Source organism: Labrus mixtus, chromosome 16, assembly GCF_963584025.1.
Source record: "Labrus mixtus chromosome 16, fLabMix1.1, whole genome shotgun sequence".
Classification (NCBI taxonomy): Eukaryota; Metazoa; Chordata; class Actinopteri; order Labriformes; family Labridae; genus Labrus; species Labrus mixtus.
The window spans coordinates 23,430,787-23,441,594 of NC_083627.1; the positions used below are offsets into that span (position 1 = coordinate 23,430,787).

The 10,808-nt window shown below is 40.3% G+C and overlaps 2 protein-coding genes and 2 non-coding genes across 5 annotated transcripts; 3 read left to right on the plus strand and 1 right to left on the minus strand.

The window, feature by feature from the left end:
* Positions 1–452: 452 nt before the first annotated feature.
* Positions 453–6,538, plus strand: LOC132990691 (polyadenylate-binding protein 1A-like). 2 transcript variants are annotated; one of them, XM_061059050.1, is made up of 14 exons: positions 453–1,152; positions 2,298–2,491; positions 2,851–2,966; positions 3,164–3,303; positions 3,421–3,515; positions 3,602–3,739; positions 4,078–4,173; positions 4,260–4,626; positions 4,751–4,861; positions 4,977–5,122; positions 5,222–5,306; positions 5,474–5,604; positions 5,898–5,997; positions 6,158–6,538. In XM_061059050.1, exons 1-13 carry the CDS (start codon positions 960–962, stop codon positions 5,988–5,990), a joined length of 1,905 nt encoding a protein of 634 aa, XP_060915033.1. In that variant the 5' UTR covers positions 453–959; the 3' UTR covers positions 5,991–5,997; positions 6,158–6,538. The 2 variants fall into 2 exon arrangements, with proteins under 2 accessions (XP_060915033.1, XP_060915035.1); XM_061059052.1 differs by having other exon boundaries at positions 4,980–5,122.
* LOC132991723 (small nucleolar RNA SNORA5) lies at positions 1,906–2,042 on the plus strand. The gene has a single exon (XR_009676236.1). It is a non-coding gene; the product is annotated as a small nucleolar RNA SNORA5 (small nucleolar RNA).
* Positions 3,830–3,964, plus strand: LOC132991724 (small nucleolar RNA SNORA5). The gene has a single exon (XR_009676237.1). It is a non-coding gene; the product is annotated as a small nucleolar RNA SNORA5 (small nucleolar RNA).
* An 818-nt stretch (positions 6,539–7,356) lies between the features above and the next one.
* LOC132990958 (type-4 ice-structuring protein LS-12-like) lies at positions 7,357–9,810 on the minus strand. Its single transcript, XM_061059503.1, has 4 exons — positions 9,666–9,810; positions 8,459–8,524; positions 8,233–8,356; positions 7,357–7,757 (listed from the first exon to the last, which is right to left on the minus strand). Exons 1-4 carry the CDS (start codon positions 9,793–9,795, stop codon positions 7,544–7,546), a joined length of 534 nt encoding a protein of 177 aa, XP_060915486.1. The 5' UTR covers positions 9,796–9,810; the 3' UTR covers positions 7,357–7,543.
* Between the last annotated feature and the right edge of the window lie 998 nt (positions 9,811–10,808).

A 10,808-nucleotide genomic window follows, 5' to 3' on the forward strand; every position in this document is an offset into this window, starting at 1 on the left:
AGGGTGAAAGATAATAGCCACACTTGCAGTCAAAAACTGTATGTTAAATGTTAAGGGATCAAGAGGCAATCCTACATACTACATTTGCTGAATAAAACATTGGCATGACATGATAATAAATGTTGCCGTTAAATACATAGTCTGATTAAATGTCATACCTGGGGCATGACCAGCCCATGACAATCCCAATACTGCATTATTTCCAGCACTGGCATAAAAACTGCTATCAAGAGGAAGTTCTATATTCTCCATGAGGTACAACTAAATTACTGTGCATTATAGTCAATATAAACGACCATTTGAGCCTTTAACAATAAGGTTGTGCATGATTTCATCATCATGCGTACAGTAGTTGTCAACGCCCCATTGTGGAGTTTTTTCAACTGTACTACAAGCTGATTGGTCAATTTCTATGACGCGCTCGACGGTATATATCAAACAACTTCCCGGCGGTACCCTCCCCTCAACCCCGGCTGTTAGTGCTGTGTGAGTGCGTGTGTGCTCCTGAGCTCGCTCGGCACACATTATAAAAAAAAATAAAAAAACAAAAAAAAATTCAAAACATAAAATACCAAAAAATCATTTTTTTTTTCTTTAAGTAACAAAGTCGGTGAAGCTGGAGCAGGCATTCGAGGACTGGACGGTAACGTACAAGAAAGTGCAGCAAAACGTTATATATCGAAATTCACCCGACGTGTTTCTGGTTCCGAAGCGACGTACAGTTTTTATTTTAACATCTGCATCTAATTTCAACATCTGTTTTAACCCCATTTGAAACGTGTCAGTTGAAAACATTAATTTTAGGGGTTTTACTTGGTGACGGTTGCTACGGGATCCATCAGCATTCTGAAGCGACGTTACAAACGTTAACGGCAGCACACATTCTGTCGCCGCAAACTTTTTCCCGTTTCAAATTGAAGCTTTGTCCGAGTATTTACGAACCACCACAGCCAACGAGAATGAACCCCAGTGCTCCCAGTTACCCCATGGCCTCCCTTTACGTCGGGGATCTGCATCAAGATGTGACTGAGGCCATGCTTTACGAGAAATTCAGCCCAGCCGGAGCTATCCTGTCGATACGAGTGTGCAGGGACATGATCACCCGGCGCTCTCTTGGATACGCCTATGTCAACTTTCAACAACCAGCGGACGGTATGTGTTTATTCATCAATAAACAGAGTAATGTGAGTTATAAAGTCATGTGTGGTTTTAAATGACAGTTCTGGACAAGTGAGAGCACTCTACCATGTGACTGCGGCCGACATATTAGTGGTAGGGTCTCCTCAGTTGAACCACCCTGCAGTGGCGTAGCAGGAACCACCACGTCCACACACCCAGCCCACCCCCCCAGTACTGTAATCTAGCAGTGGTCTGCTAGCTAGCTGCCAGCTACACCCAGAAAGGGGCGGGGCCGGTATCGTTTGGGCAAAGTACCCGGATGGGATGCTCTCATGAACGTGTGTTTTTTTTTATCTTGTTCTGTCAGGACAACACCCAGAGTACCCAGAGATGCCAGACATAACAGTCCAATTAAATCTTATCAGAATGTTTGCTGAACAGTTTTTGCACTAGTTTTAACATTGGGTGGGCTGTATAGATACAAATTCTCTATCCTGCTGCATGTCATTTTTTCCAGTGTCATTATCAATATTCTGTGGTAGTTTCATTTAAGAAACATATTCAAGTTATTTAAAGTAAGTCAATCAGACATACAGTTAACAAAACAATACATACCCCACCTCTGTTGTTTTCCTGATGCATTATCAACAGATGTCAGTTAAAGACTACATTTCTTGAATTTTTTCTTTTGAATATTTTTAACCAGCATGAAAGCATTAACTGCAAGCTTCAATTAAAGTTATTACCTTAACTGCATTTTTTTTCTGTTTGAACATATTGAAAGATAGCAGCTTTGTCAAATTCAGTGCTCCCTCTTTGATAGGTTGCACTGGCCAAAATGGCTGCAACAATGACTCTGTAGTTCATGGGCCCCATATGTCTTCACCGTGGATGCTGGGGATAAATATGTACTACAAACAAAATCATTGAACAAAAAAAAGTATGTTTTGCAGATTTTGATGACTTACTGATCTCTGACTATGTCTACCAGCATGACAACATGGAGTATGGACCATCTTTTCCTCTGAATATGACTTAGTATCATATTCAGAGGAAAGTATGACCCCCCCCCCCCCCCCCCAGTTTAACAACCTCGCCCTTAACAAGTGCTACATAATTTGAAAATCTAATTCCCTTTATAATTCAGCTCCTCTTTTGTGTGCTGTTTCTCCCTACAGCCGAGCGAGCACTGGACACCATGAACTTTGACGTGATCAAGGGGCGGCCTGTGCGCATCATGTGGTCGCAGCGTGATCCATCACTGAGAAAAAGTGGAGTGGGAAACATCTTTATCAAGAATCTTGACAAGTCCATTGACAACAAGGCTCTGTATGACACCTTCTCTGCTTTTGGAAACATCCTGTCCTGTAAGGTAAAAGACTTAGTAGTAGCTCACTTTGCTTACAGCTGAGGGTTAGCCAGCTGTGGTTGGAGTCGTATAGCATGGTGAGAGGTATAATTTGCCCGAGTGTGTTGTGTAACTAACAACCAAATAATTAATGGTTAGAAATCATCACAAGATTAAGACATAAGAGGGGTGCAGTGTTTTAACATTCACGCAGTAGAAAGTTTCTGAACTTTGCTTATTTCCTAAAGCAAGACGGGTCACAATAGAAAGTAATTTAAGAAGAGGACATGAAATTCAAGAGTGCTCTTAACAGACATTAAATAAACTCTTACTGCAGGTGTGTGTGTGTGGCCTTACATGAGCATGTGTTTTCCCTCTCGAAGGTGGTCTGTGATGAAAATGGCTCTAAAGGCTACGGCTTTGTGCATTTTGAGACTCAGGAGGCAGCCGAACGAGCCATTGAGAAAATGAATGGCATGCTTCTCAATGACAGGAAAGTGTAAGTGAATGTTTTGACTACTTTAAAGTTATTTTGATTTGTATACTAACGTGTGAAATGGTGGGAAATGATTAATTTCGCACTTGGTCTGATTGTAGTTTTTCAGTGATGCTCGAGCATTTTCAAACGTTGCTGGCTAAAGGAGACGGCCCTGCCAGTGTCTAATATAAAACTATTGAATGTCAATTTCAACATAGATTTGTTGGTCGCTTCAAATCTCGCAAAGAGCGCGAGGCTGAGCTGGGTGCCCGAGCCAAGGAGTTCACAAATGTCTATGTTAAAAACTTTGGAGAGGACATGGATGATGAAAAGCTGAGGGAAATCTTCAATAAATATGGTCAGTCAGTACCTGGTCTGCCTCTCTGAATACTTGTACAGTGTTGTTTTTTTTTATCTTCTACAGTTAAATATGAGACAAAATATCATCACTAAAGGTTATCTCTCTGCTGCTTAGGACACGCCATGAGTATTCGTGTAATGACAGATGACAATGGAAAATCTAGAGGCTTTGGGTTTGTCAGCTTTGAGAGGCACGAGGATGCCCAGAAGGTGAGAGTTCAACCAACAATTTTCATGGGACTTTTCTAAAGATGAATCCTTTCTGTCGTTGACATAGTTTTCTCTTTTTGCGACAGGCAGTGGACGAGATGAACGGGAAAGAGATGAACGGCAAGCTGATCTACGTTGGCCGAGCCCAGAAGAAGGTGGAGCGACAGACGGAACTCAAGCGCAAGTTTGAGCAAATGAAACAAGACCGCATGACTCGCTACCAGGTCCGTTTTCTTCTTGTGCTGCAAATTCAAAGAATATGCCACAGTCTCTTAGCCTTTGTCTTATTGTCTAGACACGCATATTGGAAAAACTGCAGCTTTGTCAAATTCAGTGCCCCGTCATTGGTAGGTCGCACTGGCCAAAATAGCTGCCACAGTGTCTGTAGTTCATGGGCCCCACTTTACCTCACTGTGGATTGAGGGGATAAATATGTACTACAAACAAAACACACAACCAACACAATGAGAATAAAAGGATGTTCTTGACAGTATGTTGGTTTGATTGTCCCTGCCTAGAAAATAGTGACACACATAAATCAACTCTACATTTTCTTTTTCAGGGTGTCAACTTGTATGTGAAGAACCTTGACGATGGCATTGATGATGAACGCCTTAGAAAGGAGTTCACGCCATTCGGCACCATTACCAGTGCCAAGGTAATATTAGATTTCTCTGATACCATTTTCAATTACTGGTGCTTTTGAGTCCAGTTTTATTAATTCGTTTGACATCTCGCTCCCAGGTCATGATGGAGGGTGGGCGCAGCAAAGGATTCGGCTTTGTCTGCTTCTCGTCCCCAGAGGAAGCCACCAAAGCGGTGACAGAAATGAATGGGCGCATTGTAGCCACCAAGCCGTTGTATGTTGCCCTGGCCCAGCGCAAAGAGGAGCGACAAGCCCACCTCACCAACCAGTACATGCAGCGCATGGCCAGTGTGCGTGCAGTGCCAAACCCAGTCATCAACCCCTACCAGCCAGCCCCACCCTCTGGATACTTCATGGCAGCCATACCTCAGGCCCAGAACCGTGCTGCTTACTATCCAGCTGCTGGGCAGATGGCCCAGATCCGCCCAAGCCCACGCTGGGCCACCCAAGGTGTCCGGCCTCAACGTGAGTATCTCACACATTTTACTCCATCGATGTGTGCATGTACTGTTTTTAGAGACACATTAAAACAAGGTCAACCAAAGCAGTATTTTTTGCTTGTTTATGAAGACACTGTGTTTTTGTGCAGACTTCCAGAACATGCCAGGGACCATGCGTCCCTCAGGACCCCGCCCTCAGACCTATGGGGCCATGAGACCTACCTCTCAGGTGCCCCGCATGATGTCCACTCAACGTGTCGGTCAGTCACCTTCAGTCTGTTGTCTATTAGTCTGTAAAACTGAAGAGTAATACAGTTCACCTGCTGCTTGTGTCTTTGTTTTATGTTTCTGTCCCTCTTATGGCTTCTTTTTCAGCAGCTCAGACGATGGGTCCCCGACCAGCTACTGCAGCTGCTGCAGCAGCCGCCCCTGTGCGTGGAGTCCCTCAGTACAAGTACGCTGCAGGTGTCCGCAACCCAACCCAGCACATGACTTCTCAGCCACAAGTCAACATGCAGCAGGTAGGAATCATTGTTTGTCTGCTCGCCTAGACCTTTTTGTGCCCTCCTTATGAAAAGAATGTGGTCTGACTTTTAATTTCCTTTCTCTTTTTTGTTCAGCCTGCTGTCCATGTGCAGGGACAGGAGCCTCTGACTGCCTCCATGCTTGCTGCTGCTCCACCACAGGAACAGAAGCAGATGCTGGGTAAGTGTCAGCAACAGATCTCAACATTCATCCTTTTCATCTCACTGTACCTTTTGTTAAGTAAGCAAAACCTTACCATACCGTTTAATAGGATTATTTGTATGGTATTGTCACAGTTATTTGCACTTCGGGATTGTATTTATTTTCTGTGTATGTGTCTCCTGTAGGTGAGCGTTTGTTCCCAATGATCCAGAATATGCACCCCAGCCTGGCAGGGAAGATCACTGGCATGCTCCTGGAGATTGACAACTCAGAGCTGCTCCACATGCTGGAGTCCCCAGAGTCTCTCCGTTCAAAGGTTAGTACTTTATTTCATTAATGGTGAACACTTTTTGCTTTTTCTATGAAGAGATCAAGGGAAATTTTTGGTAAGTAAGTTGGAGAGAAAATCTTGATTGTCTACTAACCCGATTTATTGATCAAATGTATACACCACCCAGCCCTAGTACTCCTCTTATTATAAGTCTTTGGAATTATGCCTCTGCCATCAACAGTCTGATTTGTAAGAAACAAACTAGGTGGATCTAGAGGACACTTTTAGATGATTCAACCATGATGATGTGGGGTTTCTTATATTACACTTTTCTTTAGGTGGATGAGGCTGTGGCTGTCCTTCAGGCACACCAGGCCAAAGAGGCTGCCCAGAAGACTGTGACAAATTCAACTGGTGTCCCAAGTGTCTGAATCCAAGGTACAAATAGTCTTTTGGAGCTGCTTTATAAGCAGCTGGTTCTTGTTTTGGTTGAAGGGGAATACAAGTTGAATGAAAATGTATTCCAAATAATGTTTCAATGTAGATGACAAGAAGTCATAGCACTGATCGTCTTTTTATTTATTTATTTTATTCACAGAAGTGGTGAACCTTGAGAGACTAGATTCACCGATGGACAAAAGAATTTAAATGAGAAAAAGTGAAAAATGCCTAAAACAAAGTAAAAAGAAGTCAAATAATATAATAAAAACCGAATGGAAACAAGTCTCCAGTCAGGCCTGAAATGAACAGGCCTGATTTGTTGAGTTAAAAAGAAAAATACACAAAAAAATAGAAAAGTTCCAATAGAAAATGATCAATATATGAAGGGTTTTAAAGGAGAATTCTGTGAAAAATAAGACTGACAGCATTCCTTTCTTTCTTCCATTTTATCCCTTTTAAATGTTTGAATGTTTGGGCTGTAGAGGCCTGTTGTGGAATTTCCCTTGACCTTGCTTGCTTGAATAAAAATTTTAAAATTGTTTTTTGTGTGAAGTGTGTTTGTTTTGAAGCTCGGCCACACTCGAATATGAATATATATATATATATATATATTTCAACACCAGATGACAAGTGTGGTCAAACATTCAAGATGTCCCAAGGTAAAATACATCTATAAAAATCATCTTTCAAATATAACATTTCAAACAAGGCAGCTTCATGTCTCGTCAGTTGCCTCGATCATCAGCATCCAAAATACTTTCCAAATGTTTTAATATTAAAACCGTTCTTAATGAAAATTGTGAAGAGGAAATGTTTAATTTCATATTCTTGATCAAGGCCTTTAGGCATTAAAGTCTGAAGAGTAAAAATGTGTAAAAACTCTGAAGTAAGAGAGTATTTATATCACCTCCTCATCTGGGAGGTTTGAATGTGTCTCAGGGAAGGAACAGGGTGATTAGCTTCTCTGAAATGTCCTGCCACTGGATTACAAAGAACCTGTAGAACCTGATAGAGCTCCTTTCCTTGTGTTCTCTTTGAAAGATGATTGTTATAGATAGCTCACCTTGGGATATTTTGAATGTTTGAACACACACACCTTGATTGTGCCTATCAGCCTATTGGTGATGAAATCTCTATATGGGTATGGCCTCCATCATTTGTTTAAAAATGATCACCTGTAGAGGACCTCTGGTTGAAACATGATTTGGATGGAATTCAGGCTTTTTGTGGCACGTGAGCCACGTGTCTCATGACTAAATGAAAATATTTTACAATTCCAATCATGAAGTGATCAAAGATTACTCCTGATTTTACACACACGCACACAAAAGCATGAAATGGAACCGACTCTGAAGCTGTGTTTCAAATTTTTATTGAGCTTGTGGACAAGCAATGCCAAATCCAATGCTAACAATTACTGAAACACATCTTAGGCTGTAGATCTTCTGCCTGCACTTTGAGGCCAGCCATCAAATGCAGTAGTAGCCCTGAGAAGATGGTGGAGTTGAGGCACTTCTGCATCTCTTTGTGAGGACGTCAGGCTTTAGTTAGCAATGGGCTGGGTCTGTTCCATGACCCTCTTGAAGAGGGCTTCCAGCTGAGCCTGGAAGTTGTCGATCATGGGCTGGACCTGAGTCTGCACGTTGGCGGCCAGGGGCTTGATCTGGTCCTCGACGTTGGTGGCGTAGGTCTTAATTTGCTCCTGGATCTGAGTAGCCAGAGGCTCCAGCTGGGTCTTCTTGTCAGCAAGGAAGGTCCTGTGGGGTAGGGCAAGATAAAACGTGTACATGAGATCCTTTGACCTTGTTGTTATCAAAGTGCAGCCTCTGTCTGCAAAACTAAAAAACGAGTGGTCTTTTCCAGTTTATTTCACATGCAATTCTTAATTCTAGTCATTTACATATAAAAGTCCTGCATTTCACATTTTACCTTGGTGATTAAATTATGAGCAACAGAATTAAATATTAAACTAGAAGAACTTAGAAAAATATTGGCCCCCAGTAAATCTTAAGCTTCTGTGTGATAGGTTATTATTACTGAATGGTAATTGTATAAGTTACTGTTTTAACATTTGGCTTAGGTTACAAAATAAATCATATTGCTTTAGTATAAGAAGTCCAAGTTACAACTCTTTATTCAAATAAGAACAAGGTCCAAACTATTCATCAGCATGAGTCATGAGTGAAAGCCTTGAGTTTAGGCATTGAGGGGGAGGATGGTCTCTGTACTCACTGAGCCTGGTTTGCCAGGTCCTGGTTGTTGATCAGCTCAGTCAGGTCAGCGGTGATTTTGGTTTTCATCTCCTCGAAGTACTGGCTGAGCCTCTCAATATCAGAGGCATCTTGAGCAAAGCTTCCTATGGGTTTACAAAAGCAGCAAAAGATTACATTTTCAACATGAAAAAAAACCCAAAACACTTCCACTCTCTTATTTTAAAGTACATGTGTGGTGTTCATACCCTGTGCCAGGGCAATCAGGGCGACGACTGCAATGAGGAATTTCATGGCTGCTGAGTGGACAGGACCTTCAAAATAGAAAATGGATTCATTATTGATTAATGTTCTGCACCACACTTTGCATTATCAAGATGTTTATGTAAGGTTGTTTACCAGTACCCTGTTGCTCAATCAGATGAATGACTCACTGATCAAAGTTCTTCTAGGAATCCCTGACAGCTTTTATTGATCACGAAGTGAATGATAAATATTTCTTAGTAGCTGTGTGTTTGTTATAACCTCATATTCACTTAGTCAGAAACACAACTTCTCTCTAGGAAGAAGCTAATGCATTTTATAAAAACATGTTTTTGAACCTGTTATTCCATCAAGATTGATTTGTAGCACCAAAACATCTTGTTGAAAATGTATAATTTCATATTGTACAGAGAACACCAAAATGCAAAGGATTAAAAAAAACTACTTTTTGAAAAGACATGTAGCCCATCTCCAAAAGGCAAGTTGCCAATAGATATTGTTGTAGCTATTTTATAAAATACAGTCCAAACTTCTTATGATTTAAATAATCTCATAAAAAATGTTTATTTTAAAAACTTGTTTAACTTATTTGCTTTTGGTTATGTGAAAGCTTAGACAACACTACTTATCACCATTATGTTTTAAAATAAGTTAACGCTTAAGTGATAACTATCGGCACAATTCTTTACTTTAATTAAGACAGAATGAAACTCCAATAAACTCCACATGAAGTGAAGTTCAAATATAAACTTTTAAATAGCAAAAGGCAGTGTTTCGTCACTTTAACCCGAAAAAAGCCTTTGAGTTATAGTGCACATTAATACAAATACAAAGTGCCTATTTTGTACTCCTTTCTGCATTAGTGTTGCTGCATTCAATCCATGTGTATTCTCCTTTTAACACTTTTTCTAACGTTTTATTATTGTTTCCAACCTCTAAGTAAGGAATTTTAGTTTTTAAGATTTAAAAAGTAGTCGAACAGAAATTGTATTCTAACTTCATGAGAGAGTATAACATTGAAAACTAAAATGTTGATTTGATTTAAAACATCAACACCTTGAAGGTTAAAAAAATCTAAACTCTGGTAAGAGTTGAAAGTCTTACATTCAGTAAGAAGTTTTGGATTTCTCTGAGTGCATTCAATGTTTTTTTTAGCCCACGAGAAAATAGGATGAACAGAGACACACTTACCTGAACGGCAGGAGAATTTGGACCGGATGGTGCCTTTCTGAAGGACTGTCGCTCCTCTTATAGTCCTCTGCGGTGATGCACCCCCTCCTGAAATGTGAACCTGATTGGACAAGATAAAGAAAGAAAACATTATTGGATGTTCTTTTTTGCCAGTAGGTGACTCACCAGCCTGACCCTTGCTGCTCTCTGTTCCACCTGGGCATACTCAACCAAAGTCCAACAATCCTACTGCTGACTGTCCAACATCAGTGTGCATCTTATCTTATTGATTAAATAAAACACTTAATCATTGGTAACAACAACATCATCACTGTGATGACAGTGAGGTCGTGTGAGAATGCTTAATCAGCTTCAACAGATATGATAACTGGCAGAAGGCCTTGTTGTTTTCTTGTGTTTCTCTGATTTTATTACACTGTGATTGAAAAGCACTTAGTAACTTGTCAAATAAAGCACAAATAAAATAAAGTGAATCATAAAGAAACAATTGTATTTATGTGTTACCTATAGAGCTCTGATTTAATCATTGATGTAATGTGTGTAACTTAAACATGCTGATGCTATCAGCCTTAAAATGTTAGCATTTAGCTCAGATACGGTCTAAAAAATATTTTTTTTTCCAGCACTGGTGAGATCTGTTTGATTGATTGAATCACTTGATCTTCTGATACTTTAATTATAAATGGTTTGTGTTTGTATGAAGGTCAACTTAAAGGACAGAAACTATGGCTGTGTGGATTGCAGGAAACACATCTGTCAGCATAACAACAATTCTGTGTCTCTTTTCTTCTATCTTTGGTTTCAGACTGAAATATTACAACTGTTATAAAAGCTTTGACGATTTTTTTCTTTTTTTTCTTTTTAATAACCAGGAAAAAACCTGATTGAGATTAAGAATATCATTCATTCAATATCATCAAGAGTGTCCAGCAGCAGCAGCAGCAGAATAAAAAAGTTACAGAAATAAAACACAGAGTAATTACAAACACAGATCACCATGTCCTGAGTCACAGAGCAGAAAGTCATTATCCAAACATCCACAACCTGAAGCACCTTCCTCCAACACCTTCAATCTACTTTTAAAAGAGATTTAAAGAATGTGTTTGAAATGTCTCACAGATGGATCAGAGGTCAAAATGCTCG

Excerpts from the sequence above, each read along its gene's own strand:
- LOC132990691 (XM_061059050.1), top strand. The coding sequence starts at position 960 with ATGAACCCCAGTGCTCCCAGTTACCCCATGGCCTCCCTTTACGTCGGG. Across the intron at positions 3,304-3,420 it reads GGAAATCTTCAATAAATATG|GACACGCCATGAGTATTCGT; the intron begins GTCAGTCAGTAC and ends TCTGCTGCTTAG. Across the intron at positions 5,123-5,221 it reads CACAAGTCAACATGCAGCAG|CCTGCTGTCCATGTGCAGGG; the intron begins GTAGGAATCATT and ends TTTTTTGTTCAG.
- LOC132990958 (XM_061059503.1), bottom strand. The coding sequence starts at position 9,795 with ATGTTTTCTTTCTTTATCTTGTCCAATCAGGTTCACATTTCAGGAGGG. Across the intron at positions 8,357-8,458 it reads CCTGATTGCCCTGGCACAGG|GAAGCTTTGCTCAAGATGCC; the intron begins GTATGAACACCA and ends GTAAACCCATAG. Across the intron at positions 7,758-8,232 it reads GACCTGGCAAACCAGGCTCA|GACCTTCCTTGCTGACAAGA; the intron begins GTGAGTACAGAG and ends CCTACCCCACAG.